Raw genomic sequence first — 19,844 nt, 5'->3', positions numbered from 1 at the left:
CTTACAGCAATATGATTATGCGACTTCGGCCATGATAATAATTGATTACTCAACTTTCTTCTCCGCCAACGTGTTGCAGTACACGTGCACATCGGTGAGCAATTTGGGCGACATGTCAAGTTACACAACTGCTACCATACTGCTTGACACCGAACATCGTCGTTCCCAATTAGGAATACGATACGAAGCGACGGTTCTGACTTGGTGAAGTGGGCCGACACAGTAGCGTTGTGAGCACCGAGCTTATGATTAGTGATCAATAATTACTGATCAAAACGCACTACCCGAGACCGGAGGGAATTGTAATCAGCCAAGACAGTTATTACAAAAGCCTCCGGTAATAGCTGCATTTTGTGATCTTCCTCGGAATGCGTGGAGAATAAGACTGATATATATAAATATCGGCAGTTGGGAAATGTCATGCATGAATCCTACCCTCTAACTTCCTAAAGCACAATCGCATCAAACTCTATCAAGCTACCTGCAAACCTTTTTCTTCCTGCAACGGCAATGGCTCGTCGCATTTTTGTTATCGGAGCCACGGGCGCTCAAGGTCTCCCCGTCTGTCGCGGCCTCACCAAAGACGGCGCTTACAGTCTACGGGTCCTTACCCGAGACTCAACCTCTGCACGGGCTAAAGAACTGGCCAAGCTAGGCGACGTTGAGTTTATCGAAGGCTCATTCGCCAATGAAGACAACCTCCGAAAGGGCTACGAAGGATGCTGGGGCGCTTTCGTCAACATCGATGGCTTCAATACTGGTGAAAAGACAGAGACTTACTGGACCATCCGCGCGTATGAGTTGGCAATTGAGTCTGGTATCGAATTCTTTGTCTTTGGAAACTTGGACTATGGGTATAAGAAGAGTGGCTATGATCCCAAGTTCCGCTGTGGCCATTATGATGGAAAGGGTCGAATGGCGGAGTGGATGTTGACACAGAAAAAGACTCACAACATGGGCACTGCAATCTTCACTACGGGTCCCTATATCGAGATGGCTATCTCAGCAGGAACCCCCATGACGCCTCGCACCGTGGAGGGCGTGGTTACTTGGACTGTTCCTCTCGCCGACGGAGCAATTCCTCACGTAGCCCTCGATGACTGCGAGCACTACGTTCGCTGGCTTTTCGATAACCCTGAAAGATCCAACGGACTGGATCTCGAGGTTGCCATCGATCACGTCAACTACCATGACCTCGCGAAGGCTTTCCAAAAGGTCACCGGCAAACCTGCTCAATTCATCGACATCCCAATGGAGACTTACTTCGAGCATAGTCCGTTGGGTAGCAACGTTCCAGCGGGATATAATGCTGATCCTAGTGATCCTGCGACCATGACAATCCGGCAGAACTTTACTGGTTTCTGGAATATGTGGCGGCACTCTGGTGGTAACAAGGGAGTCGTTCAGAGGGATTATAAGCTATTGGATGAGATTCACCCAAACAGGATCAAGACCCCGGAAGAGTTCCTCCGTAGAGAAGAGGAGAAGCGCAAGGCCCAGGGACTGCCGAGTATCTTTGAGACGATTGAGAGTGGGAACCTGGGTATGATCCTCAAGTTGAGTGAGGATGGCAGAAAGGGCAAGTTATAGAAGTATTTATTTTGAGATCCTGGGCCATAAGTGCCACAGCATGGATAATATTATGAAGTGCATTATAAACGTCAGAAATGTGACTCAGCCCTTGATCACCAGATGCTGGCAGCCTGGTAGGCTCCACTGCCATGCCGTCATCCTCCCCCCACTCTGTTTTTGAGGGGAAATAAGATCATTAGCGCTCCGAGCTGCATGCAGTCAATCAGTGCCGCAATCTTAATTACTGGATATTCGAGAGATGAAGCTATGAATCTGCAAGGAGATCAAATTCGGCTACTTCGACTAAACGTTGATTCAAGCTTATCGTTCAAGCGCGTTTCACTTAGCGATCCATCCCGACCACCTTTTGTGGCGCTATCCTATGTTTGGGGTGACTTGACTGACACTCTGCCACTCAATAATGTATCGGGTCAGACTATCCAGGCAACAAGAAACCTTCATCATGTTCTTGATTGCCTCTTTTCATCCCATTTCGACGAGTTCCTCTGGATTGATGCGCTGTGTATCGATCAGCAAGATCAACATGAGCGGGCTTCCCAGGTCGCTCTCATGGGAGAAATTTACTCACATGCACAATACGTCTTGGCTTTCTTATCCCCGCAATCAGGACTCTTCCACTTGGGGCTCGACTACATAGAGGCGACTGCTCGCGACACGATGATGCACTTCGATCCATCTATTTCACCTCATTTGACAGTCCAAGGTCTTAGTGCCCGCGATAAACCGCTGCAAGACTCCATTATCGGCTTCTTTGCCGCTCCATGGTGGACCAGAGTTTGGACGGTCCAGGAATTCTTATTGGCCCGAAAAGTCATATTCCGATGCGGGAATCGTCTTATTGACTCAGATATTGTACGCAAAGCTTGCAGAGCCTGGATAGATCACGAGAACTCTTGCTGTTGGGCTGCGCGTCGACCGATAGATGGTAGTGCGCATGGCTTCCTCGATATTCCCAGTGAAATCAATGGTGGCTTGACGATCTACACTGCGACTCTCCGGATGAAGCACCTGATGGATATGCTTATTCCTGGAAAGCTATTTACCGAAGACTTTCTCGCTGCCATTTCACTTTTCCGGGTGCGCCACTGCTCAGATCCTCGGGATAGAGCATTTGGGTACTTTGGACTGCGTTCGCCTGGTCTGGACGTCAAGGCTGAGATACCTATCGACTACACCGTGTCTATAGCGGATCTCTACAAGAACCTGGCCGTCGCATTAATCAAGAAGTCTCAGACACTAGACGTGCTCAGTCATGTGCTACACGAATCGGGAATTAAGAAACGGACAGAAGGCTTGCCCAGTTGGGTCCCAGACTGGGATGCGACGATAGATGATCGGTACCATCTCACGTACACAGAACGAACAAATATTATTCGACATTGTCATGCTTCAGGCGACATGAAGCCCGACTGGAGGGTGCAAAACTCAGGCCGTGTCGTAACTCGTGGATTACAAATTGCGGTCATTGAAGCAACCGCACCCGGCTACCCTTCCATCATCCCCGGTTCGACGCTCAGAGGCAAAACGGTCATCAGCGAGTGGCGTCGACTGGCTGGTCTATCGACGTATCGCGACGCATCTCCCATTGATATGCCATCTTGCATCGAACAAGAGCGTGCGTTTGAGAACGCCCTTGGTGGAGGTTTTTCAATGAAGTGGCCACAGGGCAGTTTCGAGTACACAGATGCATACCATGCTTGGCTCGAATGGTTTGTATCCTCGGAGGTCGCCTTGGCCAAGTCGTGCAAACAGGTTATACAAGATTTCGATGAGTTGATTCGGCAGACGAGTGAACGTCGAAGGTTTATCGTGACGAGTGATGGGCAGATAGGTTTTGGCCCGGAAGGAGCTGAGAAGGGCGATGTGATTATGATTATACCTGGAGGGAAGGTTCCTTATGTTTTGAGGGACGTTGGGGACTCTGGCTGTGGAGTGAAGAAGTATAGCTTGTTGGGAGATGCATTTATTAATAGTGTGATGGCGGGTGAGAAGATCAGTTCACCGGTCTCCGAGTTCACAAGGATAGTCATCATCTAGTAGCATTTGTCATCAGATAGAGGAATACTCAACATACCGACAGTACATAATCAGGAAAAGAGAAGAAATAACAATCCAAATAGTCTTCCATACTTCCAGTTCACCCCATTTCAATATTACCCAACATTAACATTCCTCCTCAATCTTTCTCAGCTCATATAACCAATATTCTATCGTGAATTTGTGATAGGGGTTCCCCATCACTACGGGTGGTTCCGGTCCTACATTATCCCACACAACCCCAATCTCCTCGGCCCCACGTCTCTCATCCTCCGGCAAATCGTCCCCTTCAAGGATATCTAGAACCTCGACCATCCGTCTAACCCAAGTTCGCTCCCAGAAGTAGATGAGATCGCGAACATCTTTTTCGGGGTCTTCAAGGATGGATGTAATACTTCCATTAAACTCTTCCAAAAGATCTTCAAGGAGCTCCAACTTGTGACTTTCGTCGTAATCACACACGTCTTCAACAGGATAAAGATGATTCTCACACGCGCGACGACGATCCTTGTCTATGCAACAAGAATGGTGCATCCCTAGAGCGGTATATGTGATGTAGCGAAGAGTAGCATAGTGATGCCTTGGTCGGAGATGGCAGTAGAAATGTTCGAGGTAAGTGATGAAATTCTCAATCAGCTTGAGCAGGGATTTCTCGCTTATATCGCTGCCTTCCAGAGACTCATGTTCACTTGAAGTTCTGCCTTCCGAGGAGCCTTTGTGGAAGCGTCTTGGCTCATATTTGTATCCGTAGTCATCGACCAACCCCTTTAATAAAAGTCTTAGCATAGAGCAACCCCCAATGGAACATTCGCAACTGCATGTATCCTCAATACTGGCCGCAAATACAGCAGTGTGGACTTCGTGGAACCAGGATATCTCGTCATCAGGTAAACATGGTGTTAGTAGCGAGCTGCTAATCTCAGATTCCGAGGATTGGTAAATTGCGACCCCAGCCCCTTTCCAAGATTTCCTTATGTGGTATCCAATGGCCCAGAATATGCAGTGACACCCAAAGATATCCTTACTTGAAGAAAGAGGGAGCTGGCAGCAGATGCCTCCATGATTGGCTAGCCAACGCAAATATGGCAGCCATCGGAGGCAAGGAATATTACTCAGTTCCATGATTTCAGTATCGCACCACGCCCAGGTGTCTCGGAAACCAGATCGGAAAAATATTTCAGCATCTTCTGGAGATTCAAGCTTTCCATACACTGATGCTGGACCTGAATTCCAATGGTCGATAGCAAGGGATGTAGGGACTCGGATATTACTCTCTTCCAAGAGCCGAGTGACCTCAAAGGCATTGTAATCGAGAATGTGTTCCGACTTTAGAGCCAATCTCTCTGTATCAACTCTAGACAAGTTGTCTAGGCCTAGCTGCTTCAATCCGTCTCTCCGGTCTTTCATGTAGCGTACGTATCTCAGCTTGCACCGTTTAGACGCATTTTTGAGTACTTGCTGCAGACTTGATGACATAGGGACGGCACAGTCAGCCCTCAACAGAATAACAGCGGACTCGGCACATGTGCACCCCTTACACATTTGAATTTTCGCTCCTTTACAATTCAGTCCACTGAGGGAGACAGCGAGTTCTAATGCGGAGTGATTGAGTCTATCTGTGTCATTTAGGAGATCCGTGTCAGCTGCTTCCACTAGAACTCGCAGTAATAACGGTTTGTCTGTAGCGAGGTGTAGTGGGCTATGTCCAAGAAGATTGCGCTCAGAAAGGGTGCTGGGATGCCTTGCTACTAAGAGTTTGATTTCTTCCAGATTATTGGATAAGACTGCTAAGGTAAGTGGACCACATCTATAGGCTAGATGCATAAAACGTTTTGGTTAGCATGTCATACGTAATATAGTCCAAATCGTAGATCAACGAACCTCTAGCTATTTCGTTTGAGAAAGACAGAAAGTGGAACAAATCAGCGATACCATTTGCGTCTTTCTCTTGATCTGATCCATAGAGAAGTAGGGCATCTGCGTGTGGTTGATATGCTAAAGCGTCGTCGGAGTTTGAACCCAGTATAAGATCTGCACAGGCAGCAGGAATTGGATAGTTGGCACCTCTATATGACCATACTCCGAACAATACACCAACTGCGGTACTGAGAGATTTGTCAACCAATCTAACACTAGTTTTTTCAAATTGCATGACAGGAACCTACACTCCGTATGTATTATACTCATTCGCTGGGGCCTCGTTGATAAGTAAGTACTAGAGGAGATCAAATAGAGGACTGGACTGCCGATGCTCTGCCTCATATAGCGAAAGGTCATCATGACCATAGATAAACCTGATCTGATGGCTTGGTTAGTTTTGCCGCTGCACCCGTGAATGTATTTAAACTCACAACCCAGGCCAAGTTATGGACTAGAGACCCGCTATCTTCGTCGACTGCTCGGGGGGACGCCTTCTTAGCTCGAAATAAATCTAGCATTGAGGAAACCACAAAAGGAAGCAACCCGTCCTGCCACTCTGGAACGAGTATATAGCCATTTACTTTGCAGGCAGAACTAAGTAAATGGTGAGAGTCTGTCAACAGCTCTAACATTCTAAAAGCTGGCGCCGACTGTGAATCAACAGTGGGATAGTAGGTGAAATTTGGGCCGAGGCTCCATCCTCCGGCCCCTGAACGAGTGGAGAATGAAATCTGAAGAGCTGAATTAAGCAAAGATCGTAGACCGACGTAGGTCAAAGCGAATTTGCTGCTTCTGTCTATTTCCGTTATTGCTTCTGTCGCTGGACAGCCTGGCGCATGCTGTTCAATCGTTGTCTCGTGAGAAAACCGCAAGGGTCCCCAGGCTGCCGTTTTATGTTGGAGGTGGCGACGGTGGCGACACAAGCATGAAAATCGACCTCCAGTATATCTTGTTACAATCTTTCTGGTTTGTATTGCGTTTTCGGATGTTGCTGGAATATTTCTTTTAGGCTTATGTTGAGCTCGGGTCCCGACAGCATCACACATCTCTTGTAATACTGCCGGCTTTCCTAGAAGTCGTCCAGTGACGATTTCAGGAGTGATCTGTACCATGCGTCAGGATTTGCTATGCAAGAGCCTAAGTGTACACTGATGCCTACTTCTTGCAGTCTTCCATTGATGGCCGAGCCTTGGACGAGCAGCTGATCAAGGAGATTCTCAAGACCGTTGAATCGATTCTCAAATTGGGACATGGTGGTTTGTATGCCTTGAATGGGAATGCTGATGGCTGAAACCTCGGACTGGACGACTAAAATATCACTTGAAATAGTCTGCGAGGTCGCCTGGAGCGCGGCTAACTTTTCAGACCCTAAATGCGACACAGAACTGGCACTAATTAGAAAAGGAAGGCTCATAAAAGATCTGATACTGGGGTTAACTTGCAGTCCAAGGCTTTGTAGACCCAACTGAAGAGTCGCGTTAATGTGATGCAATTTGGTCGCCATTTGCTCGAGCTTTGGGCGATGGAACGGATGTAAAAGCTTTTTGCCCTTGTTCCGAGCTTTGTTCCTTCGACCGCCTGTGCCTTGATCGTCAATATTGAGCGTGGCTACCATGGCCACCAAAACCTTCAGTTCCTCGTTAGATGAGTCTAAAAACTGTCGCAATGTCTCGGTCACTGTTCTGTGGTCATTCTGAAACCGAGAGATTGATGATTCGATGAGTTGCAGCGTCTTGCGTAGCATGTCGTTCCGCTGTATTATGGACGAAATGTCTTGATCGCGGGAGTTCAGTGAGTCAAAGTAATCCGTGATGCCACCAGTGACTTGAAGGCCTAGTGATACCACGGCCAAGGCCAACCCGGCGACGGAGAGAGGGTCAGCCATGGCAAGATAGTAGATGATAGCTAAAAGAAGCTTTGTAATTATCAGGTTGTTGGATTAGAGATTATGTGGAGACAATATCGTAGACCAAATCTAGGACTTTGCTGATTGCATATTGCTGCCTGATCAGGCTCTCACTAGTTGCAGTATGTATTTGTCTTTTCAACCATGTCGGTAAGCAAGTTACATGGATTATACAATTCTATAACACAAGCACTCTAATTAGATTGTGAAGTCTAAGTATAGCTTATTATATTAAAGCCTACAGTTAAACATGTAAAATCCGTCAGTCCCTTGACGTTAATATTAAATGTCAGCACCTACTTATATCAAGGAATGTGGGCTAAAGGTGTGTGTGTTCGGAAGGAGGCTAGCTGAGGCCCAAGTGGGCAGGCTACCAAGAGGGATGTGGGGGCCTGAGGCACCCATATCTCAACAACTTAGGGTAATCAGCCACACTTAGTGTGGCTAGTGCTCAAGCCTCACATAACCAGATCCTTGCAAGCTGAAATGCACCTACATACAGAACGGGCGATCAGGCTGCGCATTCTTGCAGTTGGCCCAATGATAAATAGAGCTTACTAAGGGAAACAAGTGCTTATCTTACGGACTGAAAATTAAATCCCTCATTTGCATGGTTTCAGTCCTTTTCCAACGGCAAAAACCCCCCGGATACACACTCGTCTCAACTTAATCGATCGAACCCACTATTCAGCTTACTAGATCTTACCTTAAATCCTTTAGTTTAGTTTCTTGCACTGCGGAGATGCCATTGCAAAGCAAGAGAACAGTCAAGGTCCATGAGATCCCCGCAGGCACTTCCGAAAAACAATATCTTGACTTCGTTGAGCATCTTTGTACCAAGCCGCAGAAGCCCTCTAAGTCTCACTTCTCTCGCGTCATTAAGCACTTTGGGCGAAAGTCGAAGTCGCCGCTGGTTACGTCAGCCTCAGCATCAGCGGATGAGTTGGATGAAGACGTAAACTCGAAGGACGAAACTAAGGTCACCACACCAGCTTCTGGTTCAAGGGGTGAAGGTGAGCAAGCTGTCCCGCTCCTCAACAGTTCTCAGCCGACTGCGAAGAGATTGAGGAAAACCACTTTTTGTTTCCAGAACGGTCAATCAGTTGGCACGGTTTCCTTTGAAAATGAAGCACTCAAAAGGGAGGCTCTGGCGCGACATAAGGAGAATGCAAGTTCGTGTTGGAAAGTCGAGGACAACTTTGATGGAATCACCATCCTCTATGAAGGGCCGAATGCAAAGTTTGAGTACGTATCCCCTCCTGTAGGTATTGCCATAGAGTGCTAACTGTCCCCTAGCATCTGTGTGGTCCACGGACAGGGCGGCAATGCCATGGACACTTGGACTGCTGACAACGGTCAGATGTGGCTCAGAGATTCCCTGCCTGAGCATGAGAAGTTCAAAGAAAGTCGCATAATGACTTTTGGTTATGACTCAGACGTGACAGACAGAAGCACCGTTATGGAACTGGAGAACTGGGCGGAGAGTCTTCTTCGGTCTTTGGACGAAGTGCGAACTGAAGACGAGGTATCTTCGACCACTATATAAAAGGGAACGTTGAATAAGCGCCTTGCTGACTGTGATGATATAGGAGAAAAAAAGGCCGCTATTACTTGTCTGCCATTCTCTGGGAGGACTAGTTGGACGAAAGGTATGCTTTGCCCGGAAGAATAGATACTCAGCGACTCACCATAGTTTCTAGGCAATGACTCACTTGAACCCGACAATCAACCTCCAGAATATCAAGCTGTCCCAATTTGGCATCGTCTTTTTAGCCACACCGCATAGCGGCTCAACAATTGCAGACTGGAACAACTTCTTGGTTGCTACCGCACACGCAGTCGGAGGCGTCAGAACACAGGCGGTCGAAAAGCTACGATCGTTTAACCCTGCTTCCGTTTGGGATACGTCGGCTTTTTTAAATCTTGAACCATGCCCGCCCTTTCAGTGTTTCGCAGAGGGTCGCAAGATGCGCGTGAAAGGCATGGACCAGCATGTAAGTGGGTATTTTCTAGTATACTATTGCTGATGTTGACTTTATTTGAAGATTGTGACACAATCGTCCGCAACTCTTGGCAAGAAACAAGCATACCAGATTATGAACGTTGATCACGTTACTATCTGCAAGTTTGACTCGAAATTGGGGCCTTTCCTGACGATCAGTATGGCACTGTTAGAATTGCTCAGCGATGTGACCACTGGTGGCATCCAGCAACCGAAGGCTCACGACCGTCGTGTATCAGCCCATGATGAAACATATCAGTAGATCAGTCCTAATATAATCGTTAGATGTTTGGCCAGCCGCGGTTCCTTGCACATGCATATCCACCAGATCGAGGTTACTGGTGGGAGGGAAACGAACTGAACGATATTCAACATCAGGTCACATCGACCAAGCCTTTCTTTGGGCGATCCGCGGAGCTGAGGACTCTTGAATCGTCCTTAGCTGGAGACGGAACGCGCCCGAGTCTTACGGTAGTAAAGGGTATTGGAGGAATAGGGTACAAATCCTGAGCCTCCTAGCTTTTACTATACCACATACTAACGTCAATGCAGGAAAACCGAACTACTTCTTCAGTTTGCAACTAAGCAAAGAGGCCGCAGGAATGTCTTCTTCTTAGGGTCTCAAGATGGAGAGACAATTGACAGTGTTCTCTCCAAGCTGTCAACAAGAATCGGCTTCCACATGATCGAGGATCCGGGTGAGAACCAAGAACGGTGGAGGAGCACTCCCGTCGCTGAGCGCATTCAGATCTTCATCACATGGCTGGGGGATAGGTGTAACAGAGAGTCTCTCTTTATCATCGATGACATAGAAGCTTTTGGATACTCCAGAATTCCAGTCATCTTGAAATACCCGGCACAACACACGTTGATTTCCACTCGAGACTCTAACTTGAAACGAGCGGATCGAGTCTTTCGAGAGCTCCGACTGTGTCCACTAGGTCACGACGATACAGTAGGAATCTTGAAAAGCACACTCGAAAGTCTCTCTGCAGACCCAGCATTTTGGAATGATCTTGGGTCTATTGCCCTTACGATTCAAGGCCACCCTCTTGCGGCTCGAAATGCTATCCCGTTCATAATGGACTATCTGGCAACCTACGATAGACCCAGCAAAGCATTTTCGCAACTATTGGAGGTTCAAGACCCTGAAGAGCGTAGGGTATTTCTCGAGTTCAGCTTTGAAGGTCGATCACTTTGGGAAGCCTTTGATACCTCTCTCGAGCGTCTGGAATTACAACAGAACTCCCAAAACGCGACCAGCCTTCTTCAGATACTTCCATTCTTATCCTGTGCTAATGATCGTGTGGATGACTTTTTAAAGATGAACAAGAGCCTGCCAGCTGACAGCGAGAAAGACCTACCAGATATGGCGGTGCTCAAGTGTGGTTACACTGTCATATCGAACTGGCTATCCAAGTTGCGCGGTGTCTCCTTTTATCTCCAAAGTGGCTTGTCTAATCATACCAAAGCCATTGACATACACCCTCTTGTGCTCCAGTACATATTGTTAAGTTTGAATGAGCGCAGAAGAGTGGATCTCATTAGACAGGTCTTGCAATTGTGCCACGCTTTAATGGACATACTGAATGAGCGTGAAGCAGAGATCAAGCCGCATGTTCTCCATTGCGGTCAAGTCTGTCGAGGACTGGGAATCTCACTAAGTAGCTTAGGCCTGCCTGAAAGCACTATCAGGTGGGTGAAACGCTTACTCGAGATACAAGTAGAGGAGGGAGAAGATCCATTCGGTGATCCGATCGACTTGTCATCTGCAGCAGTAGATGAGTTCGTTAAAGCCTGTATGGAGACGAAAAAGAGTCTTCGCCAAGGCAGCGAAAACTCTCTGTTTGAGAAGACTAGGATGAGTCAGATGCTGATTAATTGTGTCAGGGCCTGGAGGGCGCTGAGATGGTCAATAGAAGAGCAGGGAGAAATAGCTGACTATCTCAAGCCTGAACTTTTAGAGGCGATGGAAGGACTTCAAGAGATGGTTAAACTGCGCAACATGTATCCAGATATCATTTTGGAACTCGGATCGTTTCGAGCTAGTCTGATCGAAGGTTTAGAAGGCTGATACTGAGGGAGTATATACAGCTAAGGTGAATTGGGGTTTTTCATTGTTGTGGCTTGATATGTCACGCTGACTCGTCATAAGCTTGAAGTATCAATGAATGTATATGGATATTTTCTCATTATTAACTAGATTTACCTCCCAATTCGGACGTATTAACTGTAACCTCTGCTTGAGCGTCGGGTATACGAATATGTCCGAGCTGACATTGAAGCCTGCAAGACAAGGGGTTATGATTGGCAGGGCAGAGATGACTGAGCATGTGACCCGAGTGCAGGAGGCGCTGAATCTGAAGTCAGACTTCAGTTTCTGCCACGTAAGCTATCCTCCTTTGACTTCAAGACATTCCCCATGGCAATCGACGAATATGTAATGAACTGGAAATAGCTGAATTAATTCCTGCTCATACATTTACCCTTACGCGCCTCGTCGTCTTGTCATTATCCCGTGCCTCACACGACATGGAGCCGAACGAAGATAGTTTTCTCAGATTCTGTCGTTTCATTCGGTATTTCCAATGCGCAAAGGTCCCTTGCGACCTTTTGATTCGCGCATGCGAGCCAAAGTTAACTTGGACCTCGAATGGAGAGATAGTTCAGAAGCTACCGCTGGAGGCTGGGGTTCCAGAATGGCTTATGGTTCTCTACAACACCAATAAACCGTTCTTACATCATCCGACCCATGGATCACATATTGCAGGCGTGGAAATCATACTCCAGAACGGTGTTCCATACTTTGATGTAGCGACAGCAAACCAGCCCGAACTTGAGCTCAATCAGCTTCCGTCAATCGACAATGAAGGCTCCATGGCCGGAGAGCTTCTTGCTGTCTTCCTACAAGCATTTCCTTCTATCAATATTGAGATAATTGGAGAAGAGATTGTCGACAGGTTGATGGATATCGCCATGAGATCTATCCTGCCCTTGCTCTCATGCCTCACCGATGCAGATATAAAAGACTGGCTGCTGCCGATAGACCAAGAGGAGTATGTGAGGAATTCCGATTGGCCATTTTTTGTATGAACTGATCATATTATCCCAGGTTGGAGTCATGCCTATTTTCTCTCTTCGAGTTCCTGTATCAGGCTATTGCTATGTTAGGCGTTGAACACCCTCTACTGCCGTTGTCGTTACCAGAGCGATTATTGAATATCGTCCCCGACGGTACGGGAAATGACACTATAGTGGTCCTTCGGAGGATTGCAGACATCTTGAAACAATTCAAAGAGACTGGCCAAGATGTACTGGAATACAAACCATTGTCCTCTGGAACGAAGACTGATGAGAGAAGTCACTCCATACTGGGATATTTCTTATCACTCCCAAATATGCATTCCGCTGGAGCCCTGACTACTTGGCAACCTTTAGTCCCCAAAAGTCCATCTCAGATGGAGTACTTGGCAGCGGTCAGCTTCTGCGAGCAGTCGCGCCTAGCTGTGCTTGAGAGACCTGCGTTTCTTACATTGGACGTCAGGGTATTGGAAGGCCTCCTGCGCTCACGACGAAAGCAATACGACCAAGCGTCGAAGGTTTTGGACACGACTATGGTCGAAGTTATCTCCCAGTACGGATCATGTTCCATGCAACTCGGAATAGTCACGGCTGAGCTCGCTAATTGCTACAATGTCCTCCGGCGAGAGGCACTGGCTGAGTTAACTTTGACCAAAAGCCTCGAATTGCTACTGGATTCAGATCTCTCCAACCGACGCGATGTGATCTACCTCAGATTCGCCCTGGCCGACTCCCTTATAGGACAAGCTAAATACCAGGATGCGGTGCCAATCCTCCAGGGCATCATAGATGACCCTGATGTTTCAGCAACATTTCGTATGATGAGTGCACTTCGTCTGACAAGGTCAAAGCGTAGAATGCATGAAGATGCACGCAAGGCCTTTCAACAGAAGAGCCCATTGTGGATAGGCTTTTCACTGCTTGACAATGTACCAGACGTTCTTGTGATGGAATATGTCGAAGAACTAGGCTGCAGCATTTCAGAGTTGCCGAAACGGAAGCTGGAGGACTCGAAAAACACACAGGAACTCATTGAAGCAGTCAACTCCGCGTTGAGTACATCAAGCTCTGTCACAAACAACCCGTGCTGGGAGTGGTATACAAAATGTCAAGAAGAATATTCAGGGCAGATCACAGAAGCCACAAAAGAAAATAAGGGTAAAGGAGTGGACGAGGTTCTAGGAAACGAACTTCCTCCTCAATCCGTCGATGACATGTCCGTTGACGAGGGACCCTGGTCAGAGAGATTAGTCTTATCATTTGGTACGAACCCCGGTACTTCAATACAGCTTAGACTCATACTGACTGTCCTATTTGAGATGGTGGAGGAGTTCGTGCTATCTCCAGTTTATTAATTCTGAAGCGCATCATGCACCAAATTCAAGTGGTTGAATTAACTCACCCCGACGGCCCATCCTACTCAAGTAGCGATTCAAGCTGGTCTCCAACAGTTGAAAATGTCCCACTGGCGATATTAGAAGAGTCTGAATTAATTGGAGAGTTCTTTCCCTGTCACTACTTTGACTATGTGGCTGGGGTATCAACCGGAGGGTAGGTAAAACGCAACTCAGGATGGACATAAGCTTACAACAGCAAAGCCTGAACAGCATCATGCTAGGAAGTCTACGTATGTCCGTCGACCATGCCATCGATAGTTTTATCAAATTTGGTAACACTGTTTTGGGGCGGCCCAGGCTGTTCCACAGCACATCACCATACTTCCCCTCCCGAACCAAATATCCAGCCGCCGATGTCCGCAAGGCTTTCCAGAATATCATCACGGACAGCATTGAAGGGGTGCCGGGAGTGGCGGACGTTCCAGGATGGGGTTTAAGTGGCCACAAAGCAATCTTCCACGAGAAGAGTGGTGGCATTCGAACGTGAGTTGAGCCATCGATTTCTGTCGACGGGATAAATAACTAAGATCTCCCAGTATTGTCTTTTCTTGTCGCTTAGAAGATGGAATACCATACGCCTGGAAAAGTTACCATCATCAGGAGTACACGAGAATTTGGGAGGTTGCGTGTGCCACTGTTGCCACTCCGGGCTACTTTGATGCGATAGAGATTGACGGTGCCGCATTCGTAGATGGAGCTGTTTTTATGAATAATCCTTCATTCAGGGCCCTTGAGGAAGTCTTGGCCATTCACACGAAGATCCCTGCGGTTTTTGTCAACATCGGAACAGGTACACAGTACAGTGACGGTGCCACTTTTCGTCGCTGGAGAGACAGACTCCAGCAATCGAACATACTTTTTGACCGGACTGTCAAACACTTCCAGACCGGGAGCGAAACGAAACGATGGATAGAGTTTGCTAGGCATCAAGGGCTCAAAAATGCATATACACTTAGTGCCGGAAAAGATCTGCAAGCGATTCCCCACTACGACTGGCAACCCGCCGACACTGGAAAGAAGACTCTCCATGAGATCACAAGGATCACCGAAGAATATCTCCGCTGCGATGAAGTAAGAGCTACCATTAGTATCATTGCCCACGAGGCCGTTCAAATTCGACGTGCACGAGCAATTACAGAAAAGTGGAGATCCTTTATACAACCTCCTGCAGTCAATCCACCTTCAGCACTTAGTTCAGTAGGTTATGATGGCACAGTTAAATGGAAATAAGTTAAATGTTATAGTAATAATAATATTTTGTTTACTTAACAAGACAACTCTTTAACTTAAACTTGACTATTAAGAAATAGCTAACAGTATACCTGTGCTTTTATGACAGTTAAAATACATGAAAGATTGATCAGTCTTCCGCAATACCATAAGCTCATGCCAAAGATTCAGGTTGGCTTCCTCGCCCTCCCTCTCCATCCGATTGAAGTGGTTAATCTGTGTGCCAAAGATCTCCTTGTGCTTGGGCGTGAGAGACCATTTCTCAAGTCGTGCGAGTGACTCCCACATACTGATGCTCCATGTCTTGCCAACTGGGTTGCCATCATCATCCTCTATGCGCATGTATCTGTTGGAGAAGCAACCAAAGTGCTGGCTGTTCTTGGTAAGCTCCTCCATGCCGCTGTCGAGAGTCGGTTTGATCTCTGTGTTGTATGACTTGATCTCTGCGGGTGTACTATTCTCCCAGACTTGACCAGAGCGAATAAGACAGAGATTCTCATGTGGTTCAACAGTAACAAGTCTCCCTCGGGTGTCAGACGCTTGTGATTCCTCTGTGAGTGATGGCCAGCCATCTGGCTCAAGAGTATCCGTCTGTGATCTCGGAATACGATCCCTCGCCGATCCCCAATACTCATGGGTATCAGTCTCACCACTCATTGACTCTGCGATGACTGAGTAGCCCTCTGGATCCGGTAGAGCAAATGTAGTCTCCGTATCAGTAATCGGGACTGTATACAGCTCTCTAAATACTCCGATGTCGGAAGCAGGACATAGCCCTCTGTACCACCAATCTGGAGGCAGTGCAGCTTCCCATTCTCGATAGGACGCGACATCTTTCCAATAGAGAGTGAAGACTATGTTACGATAGCCTGAAGAGTCTGTGAAGCTCGATCGGACGTAGTGGTGAGGTCCCAAGTTTGTGCGGATGGCTCGGCGAATGGTGTCGATTGCGTCGGAGGGGTCGGTTGAGGGGAGATGTTGAATGCCGAGGTCGATCGTGACGATGGCTGTTGTTTCTTTGGGGAAGCGTGCGGAGTGGGAGGCTTGTTGAGGGCCTCTGAAGCAACGAGGATGATGGAGCGGTTGAGTGCGGTTGACTTTGAGATGGTTTGGAATGGCTGGCTCCAAGCAGGGCCTCTTCGGTGTGCTGTTGGTGTATTAATACAGTTGCCAACCACCAGAAACATTTTTTCATGTTGCATTGGAAACAGGTTGAAACGGTTGAACATACCTTGAAACAGTCATGTTTCAGTTTCTGACACTGGGCTAGTAGGCGAGGTAATTGTCTTTGTACTCCAGAGATTGAAGTCAACTCAATGATAAGAAGATTACAATAATTGGATCAAGATACAGAAATCTAATGAGTTCTCTAGGTAGATAAACAATGTCATGTTATACTTTTGAGCTAGCTTTCCTTCGTACGAAATGTTGATGCCGCGCCCAAAGCCGAAGGTTGCCCCAGGAGGTTACAATGTTTCGCTTGACGCTGTTGACGCTGGAAGCGAGGTGGGTCACCTGCATCTCAGCGAGGTCTAGACCAAAACTCAATTTTCACACTAAACTTCAGCAGTTAACGTTGACGGCGAAGCTAACGATAGCGGCGCTGTTGACGCTGAAGACGCTGAAGACGCCGAGGATCACGTTGCTAAATAATTTTATGTAATGGAACACTTTTCTCTATAGCTGGATACAATGGTCAAACCTTTTCTGTGCCATGACATGGATAGATATAAAGGCTCTAATTTTGCATAATACGTTCAAATCTTATCAGTAGGCTGTTAATAAACGAGCATCAGTTCATTGAGCTAAGCCAACATGGACGCCAACCCTACACCAAACTCTTCCAACGACAAACAAGACAAAGTCCGAGTCTACGTCGTCCAACGATGTCCCCGTCTCTTAGACCTCGAACACGGCGTCCACACAGCAATTGAAGAGATCGCAACAGCAGCAAGGGCTGGAGCCAATCTCATCGCATTCCCCGAAACATGGCTGACAGGCTACCCTGCGTGGGTATTCGGCATGGCAAGCTGGAACGACCCCGAAGCACGAAGTTGGTATAAACGACTCGTCGAGGCTAGTCCAACGGCTTCAAGTTCGCATATTACTCGAATCAGAGACGCTGCGAGGGAGAATAATATTGAAGTCGTTCTTGGATTTAACGAACGAGCGCGAGAAATTGGCGGGACGATATATAATAGTGTCGCGATGATCGGACGAGATGGGTCTCTTCGAGGTGTTCATCGCAAGCTCACGCCTACGCACGCTGAGAGACTTGTCTGGGCGAATGGCGATGCGCAAGGTCTCAGAGCCTATGACACTAGCTTTGGCAGAATTGGTGCGGCGGTTTGTTGGGAACACTTCCATCCTCTCATCAGACAGGCTCTGCACACCGAAGATGAGCAGATCCATATCGCGCTGTGGCCTGATATGCCTTCGGCGCATCAAGTCGCTTCTCGCCAATATGCTTTCGAAGGGCGATGTTTCGTTGTAGCGGCAGCTTCGTATCTAGACAAAGAGTCTGTCCCACCCGAGCTGCTCGAAGCATACGTCAAAGGTGCTGGGTCAACGGATCTGTTCACCGGTGGCTCGAGTGTCATCGGGCCAGATGGGGAGTACGTTGCAGGTCCCGTATATGGTCCCGAGCCTTTGGTGGTTGATATCGATATTAGTCAGACGATTGCTTATAAGCATGATCTAGACGTTGCCGGCCATTATGGCAGGCCGGATATCTTTAAGCTGTCGGTAAACAGGGAGGGTGATCGGAGATGAAGTATATAGATAGCTCTCAAAACAAAGCCAAGTTCCAACCACGATGCTTTGACACGTCCTGCCATGCAACTGCCCTCGGTCCGTTGACTGTCCAAATCTCATCAAGAACATCAACACAAGCATCAACATTCTTGAACTTCCTCCACTTATTCATTGCCACCAATCTTTTTCTGATGACACTGGCTTGTCTTGCATTCTCAGCTCTACTTCCAGCAACAAAAAGAGGAAACAGTAAAGAGCATTCCGCGAATGCGCCTTGGGGTATCCTGTCTGACAGGCTAGATATAGCCTCAATATGCGTCGCAATCCCTCCTGGTACTACTTCCGCCACAATATGTTGTGAGAACCGTTTTCGTAGAACTGACTCGAGGTATATGAACGCCGCACCGCGATATGTCTCACTCAACAGGGCAAGAGGCTCATCGCTCGTGATGCCAGCCTTGCACTTCCACTCTGCAAGACCATTAGCAATTTCGTACGCCTTCTGTAGCATCTCTTCGTCAGATTCGATTGTGCTCAAGACACTTATCTCGGATAGGTAGAAAATAATCCTCGGAGCATAAGCGCAATATGGATCTGCCAGTGCATCATCGCTCGACATCCAGTAATCGCCCGTCAATAAAGGCTTCCGATCCAGCGATATACTTGTCAAGCTATCGTGATAGGCGAAAAACCGAAGTAGCCACTTTGCTTCAAAGCTCAAGTTTCTTGACGATCGGATTGAGTCGAGACATGCTGCTGCACCAGCAACATGACATGTCCAACCCACGCTCGTTCCATCTGAGATTGTTTCCAATGCGCACATTACCATTGCGATGGCAAGGCGCATTTCACTTGTGAGGCTATTGTCTTCATCGAGAGAACTTCTGAACGCGGCCAGGACGCGGCCTCGGTGTTGGAGGGATATGTCGTTGAACTCTGGGTTACACATTGCTAGATGTGTTGACGACAATGCTGTGATAGCGTCCAAGAGAACCGGACAGTCAAACGCCATTGGTAGTAGCACCGAGATAAAGCAGTTGTTCTCTGTATTCGTCGATAACATCTGCGCCAGAGTCGTAGTGTAATATCGCAACATACTCCTCCTCCCCGTACTCAAATCCCCAGAATGCCCATCATCAGGCCGCACCACATCCACAGGCTCACTGATCCCCGTACACGCATCAGGATACCTCACCACAGCCCCCGGTGACTTTCTAACCCGCCGTGGTGCTTGGTACTCGCAGACGAGGTTGAGTCGCGTACAGTCTCCACAAACAGGCATCATCGTATCACATTTCTTCTTGCGCTGCCGACACGTCAAGCATCCATGCTGCTGTCGCGTAAAAGGTTTCTTAGTGCGCTTTTTCGTCGCCGGTGCCGAGGGGGAGTCTAGAATGCTGGTGGATAATGGGGTTTCGGAGGGGCTGGTCATATTTGCCAAGGTAACGCTGCAGGGCAGGTAATCAATGTACTGTGTGAGGTGAGATGGGAAGTGGGAGAAGAGAAGATGAGTGGAACGTGGATCGGCTCCTGGGCTATGGATTCGCAATATCCGCTAACTCGGAACGGAGACGTCAAGCTAGTTAATGCAGGGTTTACCCCGCACTTTTACGATAAAGTCAATCAGCCAGCTCCCAGTGGTCCGAGGAATCATTAGTGCCTGGGGCTGACTGAATAATTCCGCACTCTTCACGTTAAACTAAGCTGGGAACGCACCAGCATTTCTGTATTCCTCCTTAGTCTCATTGTTAGTAATCACTCCAAACTTGGAGATAAGCTTCCAGACCATTCTTATCGCTCTTGACGCCCTTGACGCCGAAGCTTCTCCACAATCCCAGCGTTCCGGTTACCTTATCTTGAGCTAATGTTAGTAGGACGACAACGTCAAACGAGGCATCATTCTTATCATAACACCGGGTTCAGT

The 19,844-nt window shown here is 47.7% G+C and overlaps 9 protein-coding genes across 9 annotated transcripts; 5 read left to right on the top strand and 4 right to left on the bottom strand.

Moving 5' to 3' along the window:
• Positions 1 to 510: 510 nt before the first annotated feature.
• Positions 511 to 1,590, top strand: FTJAE_7029 (nitrogen metabolic regulation nmr; the record flags this gene model as incomplete). The annotated part of the gene is made up of 1 exon (XM_037353703.1): positions 511 to 1,590. One exon carries the CDS (start codon positions 511 to 513, stop codon positions 1,588 to 1,590), a length of 1,080 nt encoding a protein of 359 aa, XP_037205975.1.
• A 249-nt stretch (positions 1,591 to 1,839) lies between these two features.
• Positions 1,840 to 3,630, top strand: FTJAE_7028 (heterokaryon incompatibility (het-6OR allele); the record flags this gene model as incomplete). Its single annotated transcript, XM_037353702.1, has 1 exon — positions 1,840 to 3,630. The coding sequence occupies one exon, from the start codon at positions 1,840 to 1,842 to the stop codon at positions 3,628 to 3,630; it is 1,791 nt and encodes a 596-aa protein (XP_037205974.1).
• A 126-nt stretch (positions 3,631 to 3,756) lies between these two features.
• FTJAE_7027 (ankyrin repeats (3 copies) domain protein) lies at positions 3,757 to 4,691 on the bottom strand (the record flags this gene model as incomplete). Its single annotated transcript, XM_037353701.1, has 2 exons — positions 3,757 to 4,395; positions 4,656 to 4,691. 2 exons carry the CDS (start codon positions 4,689 to 4,691, stop codon positions 3,757 to 3,759), a joined length of 675 nt encoding a protein of 224 aa, XP_037205973.1.
• Positions 4,692 to 6,619: 1,928 nt separating this feature from the next.
• FTJAE_7026 (ankyrin repeat-containing protein) lies at positions 6,620 to 7,435 on the bottom strand (the record flags this gene model as incomplete). The annotated part of the gene is made up of 1 exon (XM_037353700.1): positions 6,620 to 7,435. One exon carries the CDS (start codon positions 7,433 to 7,435, stop codon positions 6,620 to 6,622), a length of 816 nt encoding a protein of 271 aa, XP_037205972.1.
• Positions 7,436 to 8,198: 763 nt separating this feature from the next.
• FTJAE_7025 (uncharacterized protein) lies at positions 8,199 to 11,532 on the top strand (the record flags this gene model as incomplete). Its single annotated transcript, XM_037353699.1, has 7 exons — positions 8,199 to 8,701; positions 8,753 to 8,981; positions 9,046 to 9,105; positions 9,157 to 9,450; positions 9,502 to 9,690; positions 9,744 to 9,955; positions 10,011 to 11,532. 7 exons carry the CDS (start codon positions 8,199 to 8,201, stop codon positions 11,530 to 11,532), a joined length of 3,009 nt encoding a protein of 1,002 aa, XP_037205971.1.
• A 458-nt stretch (positions 11,533 to 11,990) lies between these two features.
• On the top strand, positions 11,991 to 15,166 carry FTJAE_7024 (guanine nucleotide-binding alpha-3 subunit; the record flags this gene model as incomplete). The annotated part of the gene is made up of 4 exons (XM_037353698.1): positions 11,991 to 12,514; positions 12,571 to 13,776; positions 14,138 to 14,419; positions 14,473 to 15,166. The coding sequence occupies 4 exons, from the start codon at positions 11,991 to 11,993 to the stop codon at positions 15,164 to 15,166; spliced, it is 2,706 nt and encodes a 901-aa protein (XP_037205970.1).
• Positions 15,167 to 15,222: 56 nt separating this feature from the next.
• Positions 15,223 to 16,411, bottom strand: FTJAE_7023 (phenylacetaldoxime dehydratase; the record flags this gene model as incomplete). The annotated part of the gene is made up of 3 exons (XM_037353697.1): positions 15,223 to 15,232; positions 15,285 to 16,313; positions 16,398 to 16,411. 3 exons carry the CDS (start codon positions 16,409 to 16,411, stop codon positions 15,223 to 15,225), a joined length of 1,053 nt encoding a protein of 350 aa, XP_037205969.1.
• Positions 16,412 to 16,981: 570 nt separating this feature from the next.
• On the top strand, positions 16,982 to 17,938 carry FTJAE_7022 (aliphatic nitrilase; the record flags this gene model as incomplete). Its single annotated transcript, XM_037353696.1, has 1 exon — positions 16,982 to 17,938. One exon carries the CDS (start codon positions 16,982 to 16,984, stop codon positions 17,936 to 17,938), a length of 957 nt encoding a protein of 318 aa, XP_037205968.1.
• A 16-nt stretch (positions 17,939 to 17,954) lies between these two features.
• Positions 17,955 to 18,869, bottom strand: FTJAE_7021 (C6 transcription factor; the record flags this gene model as incomplete). Its single annotated transcript, XM_037353695.1, has 1 exon — positions 17,955 to 18,869. One exon carries the CDS (start codon positions 18,867 to 18,869, stop codon positions 17,955 to 17,957), a length of 915 nt encoding a protein of 304 aa, XP_037205967.1.
• Between the last annotated feature and the right edge of the window lie 975 nt (positions 18,870 to 19,844).

Source organism: Fusarium tjaetaba (assembly GCF_013396195.1).
Source record: "Fusarium tjaetaba strain NRRL 66243 chromosome Unknown NRRL66243_c0000138, whole genome shotgun sequence".
NCBI lineage: Eukaryota > Fungi > Ascomycota > Sordariomycetes > Hypocreales > Nectriaceae > Fusarium > Fusarium tjaetaba.
Note: the sequence above shows the minus strand (reverse complement) of the source record. Positions and strands in the feature narration are given on the sequence as shown.